Source organism: Thamnophis sirtalis, unplaced genomic scaffold (genome assembly GCF_051295495.1).
Source record: "Thamnophis sirtalis isolate CommonGarterSnake01/CBP01778 unplaced genomic scaffold, rThaSir2_p1.2 scaffold_9, whole genome shotgun sequence".
NCBI classification, from domain to species: Eukaryota; Metazoa; Chordata; class Lepidosauria; order Squamata; family Natricidae; genus Thamnophis; species Thamnophis sirtalis.
Window position 1 is genome coordinate 1,393,459 of NW_028261389.1, and position 24,692 is coordinate 1,418,150.

Genomic DNA, 24,692 nt, shown 5'->3' on the forward strand with positions numbered 1-24,692 from the left:
CCCTTCTCCGCGTCGCGTGCCGATGGCGTCAGAGCCCCGGGCGGGAAAAACAAAACGGCTGTCGCCGCCGCCGCCGTTTCGGCCGCCGCCGCCGCCATGGAGGACGCGGAGTCTCGCTTCCAGCACTTCCTGCAGCCCATCCGGGACCTGACCAAGAACTGGGAAGTGGACGTGGCCTCGCAGCTGGGGGAGTACCTGGAGGAGGTAGGAGTGGGGGGGGGGAGTTGGCGAAAGTGGGGGGGGGGGAGTCCTCGCACAACGGCCGACTGTCTGTGTGAGTGTCTGAGTATGCCTGATTCGGAGGACCTGGCGGGGCAAGCGGGGGCCATTGGGGTGGTTGGGGGAATTATGCCCACGGGAGAGAGTCGGAGCATTGCGGTCATAACAGGGAGAGGCAGATATGGCGGGGACTTTAGGGCTGGCCATTATCGGGGAAGGAGGGTTCGCTATATCGCAGAGATCCCTCCTTCCGGCCCTATGAGTCCCACTCCAAGGTCAGATGGCGTGAGCGATCAGGACCCTGGTCTCAGGCTGCTGTCGCTAAATGCCAGGTCTGTTATTCATAAGGCTCCCCTCGTCCGGGACTTGATTGTAGACGAGAGGGCAGACCTGGCATGTATTACTGAAACATGGCTGGGCACGGAGGGAGGAGTCCCCCTCGTAGAGCTGTGCCCAGACGGGTTTCAGGTGCTTCATCAGCCGAGAGCTCAGGGAAGGGGTGGCGGTGTGGCTATTGTAGTCCGGGAGTCTTTAGCTCCTTGTAGGATCCCTGCTCCGGAGCTTGCCGGGTGTGAGTCCCTGCTAGTGAAGTTGGACCTCAAGGGTCAAGCGGGTTTGCTGCTAACGTACCTGCCTCCCAACTGCGTTACAGCGGCCCTCCCTGCGCTCCTCGAGTCAATAGCCGAGCTAGCAATTGAGTTCCCTAGACTAATGGTTCTGGGGGACTTCAATCTGCCTTCGCTCGGTGAACACTCTGATGGAGCGCAGGAGTTCATGGCTTCCATGACAGCCATGGGCCTGACCCAGGTAATTCGAGGCCCTACCCACTTGGCGGGACATACACTCGACCTCGTATTCCTCTCGGAGCAGTGGAGTTATGATCTTGGTCTGAGGGGAAATGAGACCATTCCCCTGTCGTGGTCAGACCACTACCTACTGAGGCTAGACTTCCGGAGGCCAAACCCCCACCGTGGGGAGGAGGAACCGACCAGGTGGTTCCGCCCCAGGCGACTGATGGACCCTGTTAGGTTCCAGACGGAGCTTGGGGTCATTCCAGATGCTCTCGCCCACAGTTCGGCGGAGACTATTGCTGCGGCCTGGCACTCGGCGGCATCAGAGTCTCTGGACCGAATTGCGCCACTACGGCCCCTCCGGGTCAGCGGCTCGCGGAGACCCCCTTGGTTTACCGAGGAGCTCCGTGAGATAAAGCGCCGGAGGAGACGCCTAGAGCACCTGTGGAGGTCCGATAGGTCCGCATCGAACCGAGCACTGTTGACAGCTTGCACCAAGGAGTATATTTGGGCATTGAGAACTGCCAAAAGATCACATATTGCCTCCTTGGTAGCGTCCGCCGAGTCTCGCCCAGCCGCCCTGTTCAGGATAACCCGCTCCCTCCTAAATAGGAGGGAGACGGGGAACCCCCTGCAGGGTAAGGCTGAGGAATATAGTCAGTTCTTGGCGGACAAAATTGCTCGGTTTCGATCGGAACTGGACTCCACCCCCGCAGATCCAGCCGGGACACAGGGGAACAACTTGGTAGACCATCTCTGGGTTGAGTTTCAGGATGTTGCCTCTGGGGATGTGGACAAGGCTATGCGAGCTGTGAGTTCCTCCACCTGTATACTGGACCCGTGTCCCTCCTGGCTGACTGCCAACAGCAGAGAGGTGACACGAGGCTGGATCCAGGCGGTTGTCACCGCCTCTCTTCGGGAGGGACACCTCCCCACCGCGCTTAAGGCGGCGGTGGTGAGGCCCCTCCTGAAGAAACCGTCCTTGGATCCAGCAATTCTTAACAACTATCGTCCAGTCTCCAACCTCCCCTCTCTGGGGAAGGTTGTTGAGAAGGTGGTGGCCTTACAGCTTCAGCGTACCTTGGAGGAAGCTAACTATCTTGACCCCTTCCAGTCTGGCTTCAGGCCCGGTTACAGCACTGAAACCGCTTTGGTCGCATTGACCGATGATCTCTGGAGAGCCAGAGATGGAGGCTATGCGTCCATCCTGGTTCTCCTCGACCTCTCAGCGGCTTTCGATACCATCGACCATGGTATCCTTCTGCGACGACTGCGGGAGGTGGGGGTGGGCGGCACTGTTTTACAGTGGTTCTCCTCCTACCTCTCAGACAGGTCGCAGTCGGTGTTAGTGGGGAGGGAGAGATCGTCCCCGAGGCCCCTAACCTGTGGGGTGCCGCAGGGCTCGGTTCTGTCCCCCCTGCTATTTAACATATACATGAAACCGCTGGGCGAGATCATTCGGAGGCACGGGATTAAGTACCATCAATATGCGGACGATACGCAGTTGTATCTGTCCGCCCCGTGCCAACTCAATGAAGCGGTGGACGTGATGAACCGGGGCCTTGAGGCTGTTAAAGACTGGATGAGAGCTAACAAACTGGTACTCAACCCGGAAAAGACCGAGTGGCTGTTGTGTTTTCCTCCCAAAAATTTGGCTGACGTTCCATCGATCAGGCTGGGGGGGCAAAATCTGTTCCCCTCAGACAGGGTCCGCAACTTGGGAGTCCTCCTGGACCCACAGCTGAGTTTTGACCACCACTTGTCGGCTGTGACCAGGGGGGCATTTGCCCAGGTTCGCCTGGTGCGCCAGTTGCGGCCCTACCTGAACCGGGAGGCTCTCACAACAGTCACTCGAGCCCTTGTGATCTCTAGGCTGGAATACTGCAATGTGCTCTACATGGGGCTGCCCTTGAAGAGCATCCGGCGACTTCAGCTAGTCCAGAACGCGGCCGCGCGAGTGATTATGGGCGCACCACGGTTCGCCCATATTACACCAATCCTCCGTGAGCTGCGCTGGCTACCTGTGGATCGTCGGGTGCACTTCAAGGTCTTACTTACTACCTATAAAGCGCTCCATGGTAGTGGATCTGACTATTTGAGAGACCGCCTCCTGCCAATCACCTCCCTGCGTCCCATCAGATCGCACAGAGTAGGCCTCCTCCGAATTCCATCCGCCAGCCAGTGCCGACTGGCGACTACGCGGAGGAGAGCCTTCTCTGTTGCAGCTCCGACATTATGGAACAACCTCCCCGTGGAGATCCGTACCCTCACCACAGTCCAGGCCTTCCGCACAGCCCTCAAGATCTGGCTATCCCGTCAGGCCTGGGGATAGGATTATTTCTCACCCCGCCCGAATGTTGAGTGAATGTTGTATTTTTATGGTTTAATTTCTTTTAATCACGATTCTTTTTTTCAAGTCTTGTCTTGCACTCCCTTCCCTTCATTGTTGTAAGCCGCCCTGAGTCCCCTCAGGGAAAAGGGCGGCATATAAATCCTTAATAAAAATAAAAAAAATAAAATAAAAAAAGACTGGATTGTGACCGCCGCCTCCGCTCCCCTCCCTCCCTCCCCGCAGCTGGACCAGATCTGCATCTCCTTCGACGGCGGCAAGACCACCATGAACTTCATCGAGGCGGCGCTGCTCATCCAGGGATCCGCCTGCATCTACAGCAAGAAGGTGGGGAGGGGGAGGGGCGTGGCCTGGGGGAGGGGGGTGGTCTTGGAGGTGGCCAAGGGGGGGGGGCAGGTGGTCTGCCAAGGGGACATGGGAGGGCGCCATGGGGGAAGGGACAGAGGATGCGTCCATGGGGAGGGGGGGTAGCCAGGTACGGGGGCTATGAACCCATAGGGGGGGGAAGGGGGTACCTAAGGGGGGGAGGGGTAAGTGTCTGCCAGGGGGTCCCATAGGGGGAAGAAGGATGGATCCATTGGGAGGATGGCCATGGGGTGATGTGGGGGTGAGGGAAGCTCTGGGGGATTGCCAGGGGGGGGGAAGGTGGTGTGTCAGGGGAATAGGAGGAGGAGGACCCCATAGGGGGGAAAGAGGGGTCACTAAGGGTGTGGGAAGGGCGCCTGGGGGGGGAGTGGTCTGCCAGGGGACCCCCGTGAAAGTGGGGAAGGAGAATGAACCCATGGGATGGCTATGGGGCGATGGGGATATCTGGGGTGGGGGGATCTCTGGGGATGGCCAGGTGGGGGGGAAAGTGGTCTGCCAGGGGGATAGGAGGGTCCCACGAGGGGCAAGAGGGGTGGCTAAGTATGGGGGGGTGCCTAGGAAGGATGTCCAGTTGTGGGGGAGACTCATCTGCCAGAGGGACAAAGGAGGGTGCTATGGGGGATGGGACAGAGGATGGATCCATAGGGGGGGGCAGGTAAGGGGGCAAGAGGATGGCCCCATAGGGGAGAAAGGTGTGGCTTAAGGGGGGGATGCCCGGGGGAATGATCTGGGGGGGGGGCTTAGGGGAGTGCCCTGTGAGGGGACGGGGATAGCCAGGTGAGGGGGGGTGAGAGGGGTGCCTGAGGGGGCACCTGGAGAGGGGCCAGGTGGGGGAAAGGACTCTTCCTTTGGGGATCATTGTCCATTTCATTCTCTGATTTATTGCATTTTTTTTCTCAGGTGGAGTATCTTTACACACTGGTCTACCAAGCCCTTGATTTTATCTCCAGTAAGAAGTGAGTAAGCTCCTCCTTGGGAAGAGAGGAACGGAGAAAGGAAGGGATAGGAAAAGAGGAAGGAGGGGAAGAAAGCAAGGGAGGAGGGAAGGAAGGGAAAGGGAAAAAAGGGAAGAAGGAAGGAAAGAAAAAGGGGATAGCCAGGTGGGGAAAGGCGATAGGAAAAAAGGAGAGGAAAGGAAGAAAAAAAGGAAGGAAGGAAAAGGAGAACAATCCCTTCCAGTAATGTGTTTGCTTAACAACCACTGCACTCACTTAACGACAGCTGCAAATGTCATATAATCAGTTCCAGTAACGATGAGGCTCTATGACGGTTGTAATTTGAGGACCGCCTGCCTTTTCTGGAATAAACTCCGCTCGTTTCCCTTCTGTCGTAATCCTTCTTACGACTCAGGCGGGAGAAGCAGCCCACGTCAGTCGGAGCGGATGGGACCGATGGGGATGTCAGTGCCGGACCAGGAGCCGCAGCGGAGGAAGAAGAGGTGAGCCCTCCCGGGTGTTGGATCCAACAACCACAACAAACCATGGCCATAAAATGCCTCCTTCGGCCGTTGTGAGACGCTCACAGGGCACCAGGTGGATCTAACTCTGCGTTCAAAGTTTTACTGTGCCACAGGAAGTCTCATTTCCTCCCTTGTGCCGAAGCGGTTGCCATGGAGGACTTGATTTAAATCAAGTCGATTTTAAATTGTGATTTAAATCTCTAGTAAAAAGGCTTGGCTTAAATCGACTCCATTTAAACCATAATTTTTAAAGAGCAGCTGTCGTCTCTCTCCCGCCACCAGTTGACTCACCGACAGTCCCAATATAGCAGAATAGGCAGTAGAATCCCCACGCTACATAACAAAGCTATGTGGCGCAGTGGTTAGAGTGCAGCACTGCAGGCTACTTCAGCTGACTGCAGTTCTGCAGTTCGGCTGTTCAAATCTCACCAGCTCAGGGTTGACTCAGCCTTCCATCCTTCCGAGGTGGGTAAAATGAGGACCCGGATTGTTGTTGGGGGCGATATGCTGACTCTGTAAACCGCTTAGAGAGGGCTGAAAGCCCTACGAAGCGGTATATAAGTCTAACTGCTATTGCTATGCTGAATACACTGAATTATGAATGTATCTTAAATAGAAAACCATCTCTAGATTTTTACTCCAAAAGCATTTGATTAAAATGCATTTGATAAAAAATTTTAAAAATGCAATTTAAATATAAAAAAGCAGATTTTTTTTTAAAAAATTGTCAATTTTTATCCACCCTGGTGGTTGCCATTAACCGATTGAAGCCTCCTGTGAGCATGCAAAAACAGCTGTATGCCAATTCCCGCCTGCCGTGGGCGTGAGGTCTGCCATTGGTTGCTTCCCTGCACATGTTAGAGGCTTCATTCATGCTCTTGCTCGATCTGAGGTGGCGCAGTGGTTAAATGCAGCACTGCAGGCTACTTCAGCTGACTGCAGTTCGGCTGTTCAAATCTCGCCGGCTCAGGGTTGACTCAGCCTTCCAGCCTTCCGAGGTGGGTGAAATGAGGACCCGGATTGTTGTTGGGGGCGATATGCTGACTCTCTCTCCCTCCCTCTCCCTCTCTATCCCCCTCCCTCTCTCCCTCTCCCTCTCTCTCTCCGCAGTTCCTCTCCTTGGACGACATTCAACAGGCCAGCAGAGCCAACATGGAGCTGAGAGACGACCAACAGCACAACGTTAGTGGCTCCCCAGCTCCCCTCTGGTAGCTTATGAGTAAGGGCGGGGTGCATAAGGAAGCTTTGCTCCCAGGATATACACAACTCTCCCCCCCCCCCCACACACACGCCACTTTACAGGAAGTCCTCAACTTACAACCATTCGCTTCATGCCCATTTGAGGTTACAGCGGCCATGGGAAAAGTGATTTTTCCCCACACTTATGACCTTTGCAGCATCCCCGTGGTCAGGTGGTTTAAATCCAGGCACTTGGCCAGTTGACTCGTATTTATGACGGTCGCAGTGTCTCGTGGGTCACGTGTTCCCCTTTTGCGACAATCCAGGAAGCCGGATTCGCTTAACGACCGTGTTACTGACTTTACAACTGTAGTGATTCACTTAACAACTGTGGCAAGAAAGGTCATGAAATGGGGCAAAACCAGTTTTGGGCTCCGTTGTGGTTGCCGCTCAGCGGTCATAAGTATGGAAAACAATCCTAAGTCCCTTTTTTTCCCCCCCCAGTGTGATTGTAACTTTGGTGGCTATGAATGAATGGTTGCGACTGGGAGTCTCCCCAAAGCCCTCCTGCCCCACAGCCAGGGCTTAGCAGAGCAGAGGAGTCTTCCCCCAACCTGACCCCCCAGCACCCTTCCCAGGCACCCCCCACCCTTTCCCCCCCTTCTCCCACTCTGGTAAACCTCTCTTCTGCCTTCGCAGACGGTTCCCATCGTGCCCTTGACCCCCATGGCCCTGGTTCCCCCCGAAGAGTCGGAAAAGAAGGACAACCCCCTCTTTAGGTAAGAGGCTCCCCCGGGCTCCCCCGCCCCATTCTCCAGCCCCTGGGGTGCGAGGGGTGGCGTCCGCTGGCCTTCTCCGGCTGACCTCGGCTCGTTTCCTTTGCAGCCGGAAGGGAGAGCTGCTGGCCAGCAGGAAGGACTTCCGGATGAATACCTGCACCCCGCACCACAACGGGCTCTTCGTCCTGGAACTGGCAGGCCTCTCGCCCACTCAGTGCCAGGAGGGCAGGGACGGTAGATGGGGCCACGGCCCCCCCAACGGTACAGCTGGGCTCACCCTCTGGAGCCTCCCTCCTTTTGAAATTGAGTTCATGCTTTCCATTGGGAGGCTTTCCGCCCGCCTTCTTCCGGATTTCCTGCTTTTGATTTTAATTTTTGTTTGTTTCAGCTTAGTTTAATTTTGGTTTTTTTCAAGTGTTAATTTTGTCTCATCTTCGATTTTATCTTTTAAATTTGTTTTTACTTTTATCTTTCAATCATTCACTCTTAAATTGCATTTGTTTTCAATGTAATTTGGTTTGATTTTGCTTTGTTTTCAAATTTGCTTTGGCGTTTCATTTTGAATTTTTTTTCGTTACTTCGTTTGGTTTAGTTTACTTTTTAATTTTGCTTAGCCTTGATTTAAATCATTTTTATTTCACTGTTTTGTGTTTCATTTTATTTTTAAATTTTATTTAACTTTTTAATTTCATTTAACTAATTATTTTTAGCATTTTATCTTTATCTTTACTTTTAACTTGATTTTATTATTTTGTTTATTTTTATTTGTAATTTTATATTTATATTTAATTTTATGTTTATATTCAATTTTATGTTTATATTTAAGTTTATGTTTATATTTAAGTTTATGTTTATGTTTATGTTTAATTTTATGTTTGTGTTTATGTTTATGTTTAATTTTATGTTTATGTTTAAGTTTATGTTTGTTTAATTTTATGTTTATGTTTATGTTTAAGTTTATGTTTATGTTTATATTTAAGTTTATGTTTATATTTAAGTTTATGTTTATGTTTAATTTTATGTTTAAGTTTATGTTTATATTTAAGTTTGTTTAATTTTATTTTCTTGTTTATTATTTTCTTTTTTTCCTTTATTATTTTATTTTAAGCACGTGGCCTGTCAGGAACCGGGTAGAAATTTAAGAAAAGCAGCAAATGCGGCTCCTAGCTTCCCTGTCTGCAAAAATTTGCCACCCATAAAGAAAATTTGGACCATCTCTTTTCATGGGCTGTCACATGAAAGCAGCCGATCGGCAGCGGAGGTGTGCTCACACGCTCTTTTTGCTTCTGTGCAGGTGTTCGGAGCCTGGCTCCCACAGCTGGCTCCATGCCCATGGAGGTCAGCGGGTGCGAGACCCCCGTTCTCGCTCTGGACTTCTCTGGAGAAGGAAGTGAGTCGCAGTGAATTGAAGGGGAGGAAGAGTGAATGTACAGGGGAGTGGGATTAGGAGGGGGGGCGATAGAAAACCCCAGCTGGGAAGGGGGAGGCCAGCTCAAATCTCTTGAAAGCCTCTCATAGGCCGTCTCTCGCTTTGCAGACCCCGGGGGCAGTTTATGAGAAGTTAGAGCCAGCTGGGGGGTCTGTCTGCAGGCTGATGCCCTGGATGGAGGAGTCGTTTCGGTTAATTGATAGAATCCTTGAAACTCAAGGCTGAACTGTGGGGTCCTCGATGCTCTCTGAGCCTGCTGGTTTTCCTGAAGACATTTCCTGGCCCAACTAGGGAACATCATCAGTGCTGGAAGGGAGGGGCGGTTTGTGGAGAGGAGGAGGGGAAGAGGAAGCACAAGAAGGAACGAAAGGCGGGGGGGGGGGGAAATGAAGGAAGAGGAGGACTACAGGGTCCCGGGTGCTCTCTGAGCTTGGCCGTGAACATCATCGGTTCTGGAAGGGTTTGGGAGGAGAAGAAGGAACAGGAGGACTGGGTGTTCCTGAGCTTGGTGGTTTCTTTGGTTTTGGTTTTTGGTTTTGGTTTTATTGACATTTGTAGGCCGCCCTTTTCCCTGAGGGGACTCAGGGCGGCTCACAGAAACCAAGGGAGGGGGAATACAGCATTAAAACGACAACATATAATAAAATCAACACCATACATTCAATATTCGGGCGGGGTAACGGTCCTTATCCCCAGGCCTGACGGGCGAGCCAGTTCTTCAAGGCTGTGCGGAAGGCTTGGACGGTGGAGAGGGTACGAATCTCCACGGGGAGCTCGTTCCAAAGGGTCGGGGCGACTGCTGAAAAGGCCCTCCTCCTTGTAGTTGCCAGCCGACACTGGCTGGCCGATGGAATGCGGAGGAGGCCCAGTCTATGCGATCTTATAGGTCGTAGGGAGGTAATCGGCAGAAGGCGGTCTCTCAAGTATCCAGATCCACTGCCATGTAGGGCTTTATGGGTGAGTAAAAGCACCTTGAAGCGCATCCGGAGATCGACAGGTAGCCAGCGCAGCTCGCGGAGGATAGGTGTTATGCGGGTGAATCGGGGTGCACCCGCGATCACTCGCGCGGCCGCGTTCTGCACTAACTGAAGTCGCCGGATGCTCCTCAAGGGCAGCCCCATGTAGAGCACATTGCAGTATTCCAGCCTAGAGAGCACAAGGGCCCGAGTGACTGTTGTGAGTGCCTCCCGGTTCAGGTAGGGTCGCAACTGGCGCACCAGGCGTACCTGGGCGAATGCCCCCCTGGTCACAGCCGCTAAATGGTGGTCGAATGACAGCTGTGGATCCAGGAGGACTCCCAGATTGCGAACCCTCTCTGAGGGGTATAAAATTTGACCCCCCAGCCTGAGTGTTGGAATGTTGGCCAAATCTTTGGGAGGGAAACACAACAGCCACTCGGTCTTTTCTGGGTTGAGCACAAGCTTGTTAATCCTCATCCAGTCCATAACGGCCTCAAGACCCCGGCCCATCACGTCAACCGCTTCATTGATTTGGCACGGGGCGGACAGATACAATTGAGTATCGTCCGCATATTGATGGTATCTAATCCCGTGCCTGCGGATGATCTCTCCCAGCGGTTTCATGTAGATGTTGAATAGCAGGGGGGATAAGACCGAACCCTGCGGCACCCCATAATTTAGGGGCCTTGGGGACGATCTCTGCCCTCCCACTAACACCGACTGCGACCTGTCCGAGAGGTAGGAGGAGAACCACCGTAGCACGGTCCCTCCCACTCCCACCTCCCGCAGTCGTCGCAGAAGGATACCATGGTCGATGGTATCGAAAGCCGCTGAGAGGTCAAGGAGGACCAGGATGGAGGGATGTCCTTCATCTCTGGCTCTCCAAAGATCATCCATCAATGCGACCAAAGCGGTTTCTGTGCTGTAACCGGGTCTGAAGCCGGACTGGAAGGGGTCTAGATAGTTTGCTTCCTCCAAGGACCGTTGGAGCTGAAAGGCCACCACCTTCTCAACAACCTTCCCCAAAAAGGGGAGGTTGGAGACCGGGCGATAGCTGTTGAGAACAGCTGGATCCAAGGATGGTTTCTTCAGGAGGGGTCTCACCACCGCCTCTTTCAATGAGGCGGGGAAGTTCCCCTCCCGAAGGGAGGCGGTTACAACCGCCTGGATCCAGCCTCGTGTCACCTCACTGCAGTTAGCAACCAGCCATGAGGGACACGGATCCAGAACACAGGTGGAGGAACTTACAGCTCTCATGGCCTTGTCCACATCCCCGGGGATAACGTCCTGAAACTCAACCCAGAGCTGTTCTACTTGGTCCCCCTGTGCCTCGGCTGGAACTGCGGGTGTGGAGTCCAAGTCCGACCGAAACCGAGCAATTTTGTCCGCTAAGAATTGGGCATATTCTTCCGCTCTGCCCTGCAGGGGTTCCCCCGTCTCCCTTTTGTTTAATAGGGAGCGGGTTATCCTGAACAGGGCGGCTGGACGGGACTCAGCGGATGCAACCAGGGAGGCTATATATGATCTTTTAGCTGTCCTAAGTGCCCTAGTATATTCCCTGGTGCAGATGGTTACCATTGCTCGGTTCGATTCGGACTTATCGGACCTCCAACGGTGCTCTAGGCATCTCCTCCGGCGCTTCATTTCCCGGAGCTCCTCGGTGAACCAAGGAGGCCTCCGGGATCCGCCGCCTCGGAGGGGCCGCAGTGGCGCAATCCGGTCGAGGGCCTCTGACGCTGCCGAGTGCCACGCAGCAGCCAGAGTCTCCACCGGACTGTGGGCGAAAGTGTCAGGAATAACCCCAAGCTCTGTCTGGAACCTTGATGGCTCCATAAGACGCCTGGGGCGGAACCACCTGGTCGGTTCCTCCTCCCTACAGTGGGGGTTTGGCCTCCGGAAGTCGAGCCTCAGCAGGCAATGGTCTGACCACGACAGGGGTATGATGTCACTCCCCCTCAGACCAAGATCACAAATCCACTGCTCCGAGAGAAATACAAGGTCAAGCATGTGTCCCGCTGTATGGGTTGGGCCTCGAATTACTTGGGTCAAGCCCATGGCTGTCATGGAAGCCATGAACTCCCTCGTCCCATCAGAGTTTTCACCGAGCGACGGCAGATTAAAGTCCCCCAGGACCATCAGCCTAGGGAACTCAATCGCCAGCTCGGCTACCGACTCGAGGAGCGAGGGGAGGGCTGCTGCAACGCTGTTGGGAGGCAGGTACGTTAGCAGCAGACCCACTTGACCCTTGAGGTCCAACTTTAACAGCAAAGACTCACACCCGACAATCTCCGGAGCAGGGACCCTACGAGGAACTAACGACTCCCGGATAACGGCGGCCACACCCCCACCCCTTCCCTGAGCTCTCGGCTGATGCAGCACCTGAAATCCTGCTGGGCACAGCTCTACAAGGGGGACTCCTCCCTCTGGGCCCAGCCAGGTCTCAGTAATACATGCCAGGTCTGCCCTTTGCAGACGTTTCATGACCCAACTAGGGAACATCATCAGTGCTGGAAGGGAGGGGTGGTTAGTGGAGAGGAGGAGGGGAAGAGGAAGCAGAAGAAAAAAACGAAAGGGAGGAAGAGGAGGAGGAGGACAATGACAGTGGTGTTCTTGTTGCCCTGAGTCTGGTGGCTTTCTTGAAGACGTTTCATGACCCATATAGGGAACATCATCAGTGCTGGAAGGGAGTGGGGTAGTGGAGGAGGAGGAGGAGGAGAACTGTGGGCTCTTCGATGCTCTCTGAGCCTGCTGGTTTTCTTGAAGACATTTCATGACCCAACTAGGCAACATCATCCGTGCTGGAAGGGAGTGGGATTAGTGGAGAAGAGGAGGAGGGAGGGGAGGAGGACTGTGAGGTCCTTGGTGCTCTCTGAGTGGGATTGTTTCCTTGCAGACGTTTCATGACCCAACTAGGGAACATCCTCAGTGCATAGAAAGAGGCAGCAGACCCCCCCTCCCTCCTGGGAGGGTCTTGCCCGAGGCGCATTCTCCCAGCTCTGCCCCAGATTCAGCAGTTTCTTTTATCGTCCTGGTTCCACCCCTTCCTCCCGTCCCCCAAGGCCATTCCTTCCGCCCACCGCAGTCCCAGGAAGCCACCCTGAGCTCTCGCTCTCTCTCCTCCCCCGGGACCCTCCCAGCAGGTGCAGCCGACCCCCCGGATGACCATGAAGATGGTGGTGGGGACGTCCTGCCAGACATCCCAGAGGAGGGTCAGGAGGTCACCCAGGCCGGAGCGGAGGAACACATCACGCATCAGACGGTACTCGGAGGCAGGAGGGCGGCCAGGGGACGCTATTTGGTACGATCCGGAGATGAGACGCCCTTTCCCCCCCTTTTCTGTTTCCTAGAGCGCCCCCCGGAGCAAAGGGTACGCGTTGCGGGAGAGACTCCCTGCCCTGGATGCCAATCCCCACCTCAAGGTAAGGAGCAGCCCCGTACAACGACCCACGTTTTGCCCAATGGCCTTTCGGCCGAGGCAGTCCTCGACGTTACGACTGCAACGGAGAACCAGATTTCTGTTGCTAAGCGAAGACATTTGGGAAGCCCCGTTTTGCGACCTTCCTTGCCATGGTGGGGGAAAGGATTCCTGCAGTCGTTAAGTGAGTCGCAGGGTTGTTAAGGGAATCCAGCTTCCCCCACAAACTCTTGTCAGAAAGTTCGGGGGGATCGCCCGGGATACAGCCGGCCGTCGTGGATGTGAGTCAGTTGCCAAGTGTGCGAATGTTGGATTTGGCTGACGTGACCACGGGGAATGTGCAACAGTTGTAAGTGTGAAAAGCGGCCACAAGTCACTTTTTCAGTGCCGTTGTAACTCTGAACAGTCACTAAGCGGATCTGTCATAGCCTGGTAGTTTGTAGCAAAAGGTTTCTCAGCGTTTGAGAAGTTTAGCTATTTCCCCTCTGCTCTAGAGGAGCGTTTCTCAACCTCGGCGACTTTAAGTCCTGTGGACTTCAACTCCCAGAATCCCCCAGCCAGCGCAGCTGCGCTGGCTGGGGGATTCTGGGAGTTGAAGTCCACAGGACTTAAAGTCGCCGAGGTTGAGAAACGCTGCCCTAGAGAAACTTCCAGATGTGCCAGGCTGAGATTAGAGCTGGAAGGGACCTTCGAGGTCTTCTAGTCCAGCCCCCTGCTCACGCAGGAGACCCTACGCCATGATGAAGCACCCACAACTTCTGGATACACACCACACACACACACACACACACACATTTTTCTTTACAATACCTAGAAAATCAATATCCGCATGAACAGTGTGTTGTCTGGGTACAATTAATTTTGAAAAATAATAATAGCATTGATGATCATCACCCAACGGTGATAATATTTGCTTATCCATCCTAATAAGCCTCCATCGTGCAGCTAATCATTCTCTTAAAACTTTGGATGTTTCTAACTTTCTGTTTCTATTAACAGAGTTGGTGAAACAAATCCCATGTTAAAAAAATATATATTCAGTTTCTCCCTTCTCTTTTATTTTGAGTGTCAATCTATCCATCTCTGCGTGTTCCTCTTCATTTTTTCCACCCTTATGATGAGATCTTGATGAGTTTCTTCCAATCAAATACTTTTTTTATTTTCCATTTTCGTAACATACAATCACATGTATACTGTTACATAGCCAGAATCCTATTGTATTAAGTAGTAATTACATCAGTTCCTCTTGTCATCAATGCCCAGAAAGATAAAAGCCCATTATTAGCTCTTCTGCTCTCCATACACCTCTTTCTTCTGCCTCTCTCCTACCTCCTTTCTTCCCTCCATCATCCTTTCCTACTCTACTTCCCCTTCCTTTCTCCTCCTCTCTCTTCATTCCACTCCTCCTTCTCCTCCTCATCTTTCCCCCTTACCCTCTCTCCTATCCCTCTCTTCCCGTCTTTCTTCTCTCCTCTGTTTCCCACTCTTCCTCTCATTGGTGTATTTCCGCTTCTGAGCAAACTCCATTCTATGTTGATGGTATTTATGCTTCCATATCCATAGAAAGTTTTTATTTTCCATTTTCATAACATATAATCCACATGTATACTATTACATAGCCAGAATCCTATTGTATTAAGTAGTAATTACATCAGTTCCTCTTGTCAACAATGCCCAGAAAGATTAAAAACCCATTATTAGCTCTTCTGCTTTCCATACAACCTCAAGTGTCAGGATTTAAAATAAATCTAGGGAAAACAAAAATATTAGCTACAAATATGAATACTAAACAAAAGGAAGAACTAGAAGGAATGATAGGATGTGACATAGTTAAAAAGGTCAAATATTTAGGAGTTCATATTTCATCTTGATGAGTTTCTTGTCCTGCCATCAGGTGCTTTGGAGAATAGGCTGACCACCCACCCCCTCCTCTTCTTTGGGGCAGCCCTTCAAATGCTGGAAGATTGCTATCATGTCACCCCCCCTGGTCCTTCACTAGACTAGCTGGGTGGGGCTCTTTTGGGGTGCCAAGGCCCAGTTCTGACGCCCCCTGGGGACCTTCACCGTCTGGATGCAAAGCCCATCAGCTGCTTCCTTTCTCTTCCAGGACACGTGGGACCCCTGGCGCAGCCTCGACCCCTTCAGCTCCTCTGAAGACAAACCCTTCAAGAAAGGTGCGGATCTCCCAGGCCCATCGGGGCGGGGAGGGACTTGAACCCAGCACCTTCAGCCCTTGAAGCTTCTCTTGGGAGAGCAGACCAGGGTTCTCCTCCGGGAGCGGTCAGAAAGTCAAGTTGTGTTGGCTCCATCTTGATTCTTTGACCACGTTCTGTGGACAACACCCGGCGTGTGGACCACGGCCCCCCTGCCAAATGAAAGTTATGGGAGTTGTAGTCCAAGGCATCGGGGCAGGTTGGGTTCTAACGGGATGGGTGGGGGGTTTCCAGCCCTGCGTGAGTCTTTCTCACGAGCTTCTTGAGAACTTGAGCTGATGGAACCAGACCGGGGCAGACTTGACCGCAGGAGGAATCCTTCCTGCAGCCTCTGCCCTTAAAGGGAGGTGGGCTAACCTGCCTCGGCCTGGATGGAGCAAAAGGGGGTCCCCGCCCACGCTTTTCCCTCTCCAGGAAGACCCTTCACTGTGCCCCGCGGCCTGGAAGATTGGTCTCGCGCCAAACGCAAGAGACGCCCCTCTGGCAAGCTGGAAGATTTCGTCTTGTGGTTTTCGTCCTCCGGTGAGTGTCCTTGGCTTGGGTTGATGTCGCCCACCATCAAGGGGGGGGGGGGGGCGCTTGGGGGGCAGCCCTGCCCTTGCCCTCTCTATCTTTAAAAAAAACAACCGTGCAGATTTTGAAAGCAATGTCCAGTTTTCGGGCCAAACCGTCATAAGCCCCACGGGGTAGGTGATTGCAGGATGCTGCCCACGGCTGCAAACGGGGGATGTGTTGTTGAGCATTTGAAGTCCAGTCACCTGAGCCCAGGTGCAGGATGACCATCGGAATCAGGATATAACCCCACCCCACCCCCTTTGCAGGTAGGTCACGCCTTTGAGTAGCCGTTAAGCAGCCATAAGTTGAGGACTAGCTGGAAAAAATGGTTAACAGGGATTCGAAGATTAGTGTGATGCTTCGGTGTGTGTGTATTGTGTGTATTTGTGTGTATATACGTATGTATATATATATTTTGTGTGTGTGTGTATATGTCTGTGTGTGGGTGTGTAGATAGGTACATATAGATATAAATATTGTGTGTGTGTGTATGTGCATATGTATGTATGTATGTATTTAGTGTCACAACCCTAGTGTTCCTCCCATATTTGGGCATACCAGGGGTTGTGACACTAAATACATACCTACTTCCCTGGCTCAGCTGATAAGGAGGAGAACCTTGTGGCTTAGTGGTTAACACAACTGCTTAATATGTAATACAGCACAGGTTCAAATCCCAGTAAGGGTATGGCTAGCTGATGAGAGTTAAATAGCTTGAAATAGATCTATAGATCTATACTAGATAAATACCTTTATTTATTGATTGATTGATCAGCACAAATGCAACATATATATATGTATGTATGTATGTATGTATGTATATATACATACATATATATGTATATATATATATATATATACATACATACATATATTTGTGTTTTATTCACACAAATATAACAAAGGCAACAGTAAAAATATTGGGTTTCTGTCGTGATGGACTCTTGTGACAAGCCGATTGACAGATGATGGAAGCAGTTAGCTTCCTCCCATAATTGAGGCTTACCAGGGGTTGTGACACTAAATATATACCTTCTTCCCTGGCTGGCTGATAAGGAGTCGAGCTCTGTGGCTCAATGGTTAACACATCTGCCTTAGAGGTAATACAGCCCAGGTTCGAATCCCAGTAAGGGTATGGCTAGCTGATGAGAGCTAAATAGCTTGAAATAGATCTATACTAGTCTCTATTTATTTATCAGCACAAATAAAACACACACACACACACACACATATATATATATATATACACACACTTACATACATACATACATACACACACACACACACCTACCTGTATGTTCGTTTTTGCTTCCTCTTTGCTTCCCTGTTTTGTGTTTGACTGGGGACTGGAGTCCCCCCCCCCCCCCGCCTTCCCTCTCCTTTGGCATCGCTTCTGACCTCGGAAGGGGGGGGGCTGATCCGAATGGCCTTCCTGTGCCATGGGGGCGAGGGGGAGGAGGCTGAAGGGCTGCCGTGCCCCCCCCCCAAAGCCTCTTGTACCCCCCACCCCCTGCCTCAGAGCCTTTCTTGCTTTCCAGAGCTCAACCAAGGGGGGAACAGCCAAAGGAGCCGCAGGAAAGGCCCCACCTTCCCCGGTGAGTGGGGGCGAGTTGTGGGGAAAGAGGATCCCCGTCTGGCTTTGTGTGGGGCTGGGGAAGCAGCAGGCGGGTGGGGGGGGGATGATTCCTGCAGGGCTCCCCCAGAGGTAGCGGCACTGACCGATGGGGGGGGGGGCAGAGGGAGCTGGGAGCCAGGAGAGGCCTAATTCTTAGGGGCCCCAATGCCGGCATCCCTGGTGGACATTTGCTTGAGGACATTCCAGCTTTAATTCTTCGTTTATTTATTCCTCTCCCTACTTGTTGCAGCAGCAACAACCCTGTGAGGTGGGCTGGATTGAAAGTGGGGTTGGCCCCCAAAGTCACTCATTTGGCTTCCATGCCTAAACCAGGACTAGAACTCACCGTCTCCTTGTGATTGGTCCAAAGTCAGTCAGCTGCCATTCATGCCTAAGGCGGGACTAGAATGCACAGATTTCTAGTGATTGGTCCAAGTCATTCAGGCGCCATTCATGCCTAAACCGGGTCTAGAACTCACCGTCTCCTGGTGATTGGTCCAAAGTCAGTCAGCTGCCACGCATGGCTAAGGCGGGACTAGAATGCACAGATTTCTAGTGATTGGTCCAAGTCATTCAGGCGCCATTCATGCCTAAACCGGGTCTAGAACTCACCGTCTCCTGGTGATTGGTCCAAAGTCAGTCAGCTGCCATTCATGCCTAAGGCGGGACTAGAACTCACAGATTTCTAGTGATTGGTCCAAAGTCAACTAACTACCGTATTTTCGGAGTATAAGACGCACCAAGGTTTTGAAGAGGCAAATTGAAAAAAAAAATGTTTTTCCACTCTGCAAACCTCCCAAAACCGGCTCGTTTTTCATGAAAATGGACCTGTTTTTGTTTTGTTTTTTCCCCCCAAAAAGGCATGAATAGCCCTTAAGAGGCTTGTAGAGTGTTTCTGGGGGGGGGGCTCAAAACGAGCAAAAAACGGCCCGTTTTTCATCCCAAAAAAGGGCATTAGGAAGCTTATAGATTGCTCCTGGGAGGAGGGTAAAATTAAGCAAAAGGGGGGCTGGTTTTGGCTCCTTTTTGCCCTCCCCAACTCCCAGGATCACTTTGCAAGCCTCCCAAGCCCTCTGCGTGTCCATTTTGGTGAAGGGGGCGGGGCTTTGGGAGGGCCAAAATGCTGCATTCAGTGTATAAGCCGCACCCAGATTTTCAGCCTCTTTTTTTGAGGGGCGTCTTACGCTCCGAAAAATACAGTAGCTTTCAGGTCTTAAGATGGGACTAGAACTCGCCGTCTCCTGGTGATTGGCCCGAAGTCACCTAGCTGGCTTTTGGGGCCTAAGGTGGGACTAGAACTCTCCATCTCCTGCTTTCTAACCTGGGAGCTTTAACCGGAACGCCAGCCTTTGGATATTTGACTCCGGTTTCGATTTTTACTCATGGGTTCTGGATTCTGTTTTTAATCAGTGCTCGGAGCCATGTGCTTTCGGGGTTTTATTGGGATGTTACCAGAGACCCAGAGTCACTCTGGTATGATGGGCGGTGAGGGAAACTGAGGAAACCAATGCAGAGTGCCTTTCATTTCTGAACAGACCTGGAGGTCCTGTATTGGAGGAACATGAAGGAGCGCCTGGCGGCCCAGAGGAGGCTGCAGAAGAGGATGGTGAGTGTGGAGGCTCCTTCCTTCCTTCCTTCCTTCCTTCCTTCCTTCCTTCCTTCCTTCCTTCCTTCCTTCCTTCCGCCTCTCTGGCTTAGGTGTTCAGGTTTCCTTCCAGCTGCAAGGGCTTTTACAATTGGATGATGTTCCCTAGCTGGGTCATGAAACGTCGGCAAGAAACCCACCAAGCTCAGAGAGCACCAAGGGCTGCCTAGCAAAGGAAGGAAGGATTGAATGAATGAAGGTGTTTGTTGTTGTTGTTGTTTATTATATTTATATGCCGCCCTTTTCCCCCAAGGGGACTCAGGGCGGCTCACAACTCAAAACCAGGGAAGGGGGGATAGAGACAAAAAATTAAAAGACGAAACATAACAATACATAATTTAGAAACACACAACAGTCATACCATTCGAGGAGGGGGGCAACAGCTCTTTAGCCCCAGGCCTGTCGGAACAGCCAGGTTTTAAGGGCTTTGCGGAAGGCCTGGAGGGTGGTGAGGGCTCGAATCTCCACGGGGAGCTCGTTCCAGAGGGTCGGAGCAGCCACCGAGAAGGCTCTCCTCCAGGTAGTCGGCAGTCGGCACTGGCCGGCGGATGGAATTCGGAGGAGGCCTAATCTGTGGGATCTAATCGGTCTAGTGGAGGTAATTGGCAGCAGGCGGTCTCTCAAGTACAGACTTTCTCCCTTCCCGGGAAATTAACAGAAAGCAACCCCCCTCTTCCTTCTAGCCCTGATGATGTTCCCTAGCTGGGTCATGAAACGTCTGCAAGAGGACAGTTCAGCCCTGAGCCACAAATCCTCTTGTACGGTGGATGCTAAAGCAGGCCCCTTTTTAAGACACAAGACGGCCCCTCTTCACCGTGCAGAGCCAGGGCTGTGGCCCGGAGACCTCCTAGGTCCAGGAAAAACAGTCCTGATCTTGGGCCAAAACGAGATCAGGGTGGCCTCCTTTCTCCCCCCCCTTGAACCAGGGCCTGCATCTGGAGGCGCAGTTGGAGGAGCTTGGCGCTCATGAGATGGACCGGGAGGAGGAGGACTTGGACGCTGCGGCTGCTGCCGACGATGGGCCAGGTACGTCTCCCGCACTGCCAGGGGGCGGCCCTCTCTCCTTGCCAAGGACTTGCATTTTGAGCACGACTTGGGATGCAAGTGTGAGGAATGGCCGTAAGTCGCCTTTCTCAGTTCATTCAGTGTTAACGCTGAACGGTCGCTAAAGGAATGGTTGTAAGTTGAGGACCGTACTGGGCCTGGTTTGGCTGGAACGTCTTTGCTTTCACAGAGGACCTTGTGGCGGATGAGGAGATCCCCCCACTGGAAGCCTCCGAAGGGATGCCAGGTGGCGTGGCAGGTAACGGCTGGGCAAATGGGCCCCTTCCTGTACCCAGGGCATCCCCCCACCCATCTTTCCATTCAATCATCCATCTATCTACCCATCCACCCAACTATCCATCCATCTTTCCATTTAACCACCCATCCATTCTTCCAATCATCCATCCATCCACCAACCTTTCCATCCATCCATCTTTCAGTTCAATCATCCATACATCTACCCATCCATCCAACTATCCATCTTTCCATTTAACCACCCATCCATTCTTCCAATCATCCATCCACCAACCCTTCCATCCATCCATCTTTCCATTCAATCATCCCTCCATCTTTCAGTTCAATCATCCCTCCATCTTTCAGTTCAATCATCCATACATCTACCCACCCTTCCACCCATCCATCTAGCCATCCATCTTTCCATTCAATCATCCATGCATCCATCTTTCCATCCATCCATCCTTCTATTCAACCATCCACCCAGTTATCCAACCATCTTTCAATTCAACCATCCATCCTTCTATTCAACTATCCAGTTATCCATCCATCTACCCATCCATCCATCTTTCCATTTAACTATCCATCCATTCTTCCAATCATCCATCCATCCACCAACCCTTCCACCCACCCATCTTTCCGTTCAATCATCCATGCATCTACCCACCCTTCCATCCATCCATCTACCCATCCAACCCACTATCCATCCATCTTTCCATTCAATCATTCATGCATCCATCTAACCAGCCATCCAGCCATCCTTCTATTCAACCATCCACCCAACTATCCATCCATCTTTCAGTTCAACCATCCATCCTTCTATTCAACCATCCACCCAACTATCCATCCATCTTTCAGTTCAACCATCCATCCTTCTATTCAACCATCCACCCAACTATCCATCCATCTTTCAGTTCAACCATCCACCCTTCTATTCAACTATCCAGTTATCCACCCAACTATCCATCTTTCCATTCAACCATTCATCCAGCCATCCTTCTACTCAACCATCCATCCATTCAACTATCCATCCATCCATCTACCCATCCAAAGTGTCAGGGCTCCAAGTAACACCCCCAACGAAATCTATGCCATCTCTAATAAATTTCAAACTTTGAGGAGAATGCCTGCCTTGGGGCTTTGATTCACTTGGAGCCCTGATACAAGGGCCCATCCGTCTACCCGTCTTTCCATCCAGTCAACCCCCCACCCACCGCCTGCCCCATCCATCCACCCACCTTCTGGGCTGGGGAAAGAAAGGAGAAGCGCAGAGATTCCCCAGGGGAAAGTGGGAGGGACCCCCTCACTTTCTCCCTTTGCTTTCAGATCCTGGTGGAATCCCCTCTTCCCTGAGCTACGAGGAGCTGGTCAACAGGAACGTGGTACGAAAAGCCAGCTTACGATTGTGGGGGGGGGGGGGGGGCTTCTTTGTGGAACCCCATTCTCCCCGAGGGAGGGATGGCTGCCGCCCCTCCCCCTTCCTTTTCCCGAAGGCTCCCCAAGAGGCTTGGCCAGCCAAGCTGGTTCCTTCTCTTCCCCGTGAGAGACGCTCCCTTTCCCCCTGCCGGTTTCAGGAGCTCTTCATGGCCCACTCCCAGAAGTACGCCCGGGAGACGGTGCTGTCCCGGAGGGTCCGCGACTGGGAGGAGATGATGGGCCCGCAGCTGGAGGAACAGGTGAGGCCAGGGACAGAGAGGACAACAGACACACACCCCAAGGGGTAGAGGGCCTTGCCGGTGCTGTGCTTAGAATGATGCAAAGCACCATGAAGTGGTATATAGGTCTAAGTGATAATTGCTAAGGAAGGAAAAGAGAGAAGGAAAAAGAGTAAAGAAGGAAGATGATTGGGAAGGAAGGAAAAAAGGGAGGTAGGAAAGATGATTTGGGAAGGAAAGAAAGAAAAAAGTGAGGAAGGAAGGAAGATGATTTGGGAAAGAAAAGGAAAAAAAGTAAGGGAGGAAGATGGTTTTGGAAGGAAGGAAGGAAGATGATTGAGAAGGAAGGAAAGAAAGAAAAAAGCGAGGAAGGAGGGAAGATGATTTGGGAAAGAAGGAAGGAAAAAAGAGGGAGGAAGGAAGATGGTTTTGGAAGGAAGGAAGGAAGACGATTGAGAAGGAGGGAAGGAAAGAAAAAAGCGAGGAAGGAAGATGATTTGGGAAAGAAAGAAGGAAGGAAAAAAGAGGGAGGAAGGAAGATGGTTTGGGAAGGAAGGAAGGGATTGAAAAGGAAGGAAAGAAAGAAAAAAGCGAGGGAGGAAGGAAAGTGCAGGATAATTCTGCATCCCCATTGGCAAAAGTTCTGACCAGCTCAAGGTTGACTCAGCCTTCCGTCCTTCCGAGGTGGGTAAAACGGGGACCCAGATTCTTGGGGGAGCAAGAGGCTGACTGTCGGCCGCTTCGAGGGGGGCTCTGAACCAGCATAGAAGCCTGAAGTGCTGGGGCATCCAACTCTCCCTTCTCCTTGCACAGGAAGCCCGCGCCGCCTTCGACATTCACAAGTACGGAGACCAGCTGGCGTCCCGGTTCAGCCGCGTGGGCGAGTGGCATTCCTTCGCCAGCCTGATGGCAGGACAGCCGGCCTTTGAGGTCTGCCGGGCCATGTTGGCCTCCCTGCAGCTGGTGAGGATGCCTGCAACCTGTAAGGGGCCGGAAGGGAGGGAGGGAGGCAGGGGGAGCCAGGCTGGGCCAGGCCGCTGCCCCACAGGGAGAGACCAGGACCAGCGGGATAAAACTGTAAGGAACCTCATGACTGGGGCAAGCAAGCTGGCGGCCAGGGCGGCACGTTGCCCCACAGAGGGGAGGGCCACCCTACGTGGGAGGATTTTGTCCCTAGTTGAACGTCCGTTGCTGAGCAGGGCTCTCCAAAACTGGCAACTAAGACCCGTGGACTTCAACTCCCAGAGTTCAATTCTCGCTCTGGGGAATTCTGGGAGTCGAAGTCCACAAGTCTTAAAATTTGCTCAATCTGGACAGCTGGCTCGCTGGGGGATTGTGGGACTAAAAGCCCACCTCTGGTGGCTTTCTGGCAGACGTCTCATGAGCCAGCTAGGTAACATCACGAGGGCTAGGAGGGAGTTTGGGGAGTGCAGAAGGAGGGGAAAGAGAAGCAGAAGAGGGGAGGAAGAGGAGGAGGACTGCGGGGTCCTTGGGGCTCTCTGAGCTTGGAGGTTTTCTTGAAGACGTTTCATGACCCAACTAGGGAACTTCATCAGTGCTAGAAGGGAGGGGGGTTTGCCAAGTGGAGGAGGGGGAGGATTGCTGGAGCCTGGGTGTTCTCTGAGCTTGGTGGTTTTCTTGGAGACATTTCATGACCCAACTAGGGAACATCATCAGAGTTAAAAGAATTGGACTAGAAGGCTTCTAAACACTGATGGTGTTCCCCAGACAGGTCATGAAACGTCTGCAAGGAACCCCCCCCCCCAAGCTCAGAGAGCACCAAGGACCCCACAATCCTCCTCCACTCCACCACCCCTGCTCCCTTCTAGCACTCATGATGTTACCTAGTTGGGTGATGAAATGTCTGCAAGAACCCCACCACCAAAGCTCAGAGAGCACCACGGACCCCCCCACACACACTGGACCCTTTCATCCCCGAAACCTTCTGTGTCCCCTTCAGGCCAACGACTACACGGTGGAAATCTCGCAAGGGCCAGGCCTGGAAGAAGCCGTCGACACCATGGCGCTGCGGCTCTTGACCCAGGAAAAGGCCCACCAGCGCTTCCACACATACACGGCCCCCTCGCTCAGCAAGCAGTGACGCCTCTCCTCTGCGCCTGTATCTGTGTACATATGTACATATATATATATATTTATATATATTTGCATGTATGTAAATGTTATGAAACCTGTATAGCTTCTCCTGCCCCCCCCCCCGAAAAAAATATATGTTAGCAGTGGGTTCTGCTTTCCCCCCCAATAAAAGGTGACTTGTAGAGATGCAATTTGCGTTCCTTTTTGAGCACACACCTTTTAAGCGTCCTCTAGTTGCAGGGGTCTCCAACTGTGGCAACTTTGAAGACTTGCGGACTTCAACTCCCAGAATTCCTCAGCCAGCCCCCACCCTCTCAACCAAGACCCAGATGGGACCCTCAGAGCCAGAAGGGTGGGTGGGGGTGAACATTTCCCCCCCGCAAACGTGTTCTGTACACCACCTGCCCCCCATCCCTGCTTTGCCACTCTGTAAGAGTCAGCCCTTTGCCACCAATTGCCCTTCCAGGAGCCTGCACTACAATTCCCATGTTCCTTGGCCAGGAAGCCCTTTTGCATGGCTATTGGGGGTGGGGGACTGTTGAAACCAAACTCAGCCATGTGGGCGTTCGGGACGAACCAGATAAACGGTTCAATGGTTGTGTCAACTTTTAAGTAACTTTTGAAAAGTTGCCTGGACTTCAACTCCCAGAATCCCCCAGTTAGAAGGGGCAGCCCCCCCTCCTCTTTTTCT

At 52.3% G+C, this 24,692-nt stretch overlaps 1 protein-coding gene across 1 annotated transcript; it reads left to right on the forward strand.

The window, feature by feature from the left end:
- The first annotated feature begins 87 nt into the window (after positions 1-87).
- NCAPH2 (non-SMC condensin II complex subunit H2) lies at positions 88-24,157 on the forward strand. The gene is made up of 20 exons (XM_087722640.1): positions 88-204; positions 3,586-3,687; positions 4,627-4,682; positions 5,077-5,164; positions 6,296-6,367; positions 7,064-7,143; positions 7,250-7,404; positions 8,438-8,533; positions 12,669-12,790; positions 12,879-12,950; positions 15,054-15,120; positions 15,574-15,681; positions 17,253-17,309; positions 18,865-18,935; positions 19,901-20,000; positions 20,209-20,277; positions 21,579-21,634; positions 21,827-21,928; positions 22,721-22,870; positions 23,868-24,157. The coding sequence occupies exons 1-20, from the start codon at positions 97-99 to the stop codon at positions 24,006-24,008; spliced, it is 1,872 nt and encodes a 623-aa protein (XP_087578766.1). The 5' UTR covers positions 88-96; the 3' UTR covers positions 24,009-24,157.
- Positions 24,158-24,692: the final 535 nt, after the last annotated feature.

What these genes read in the sequence shown, in the direction of transcription:
- NCAPH2 (XM_087722640.1), top strand. Translation starts at nt 97, where the DNA reads ATGGAGGACGCGGAGTCTCGCTTCCAGCACTTCCTGCAGCCCATCCGG. An exon ending in GATTTTATCTCCAGTAAGAA is followed by an intron (nt 4,683 to 5,076) that starts GTGAGTAAGCTC and finishes CTTACGACTCAG; the next exon opens with GCGGGAGAAGCAGCCCACGT. An exon ending in GGGCCACGGCCCCCCCAACG is followed by an intron (nt 7,405 to 8,437) that starts GTACAGCTGGGC and finishes GCTTCTGTGCAG; the next exon opens with GTGTTCGGAGCCTGGCTCCC.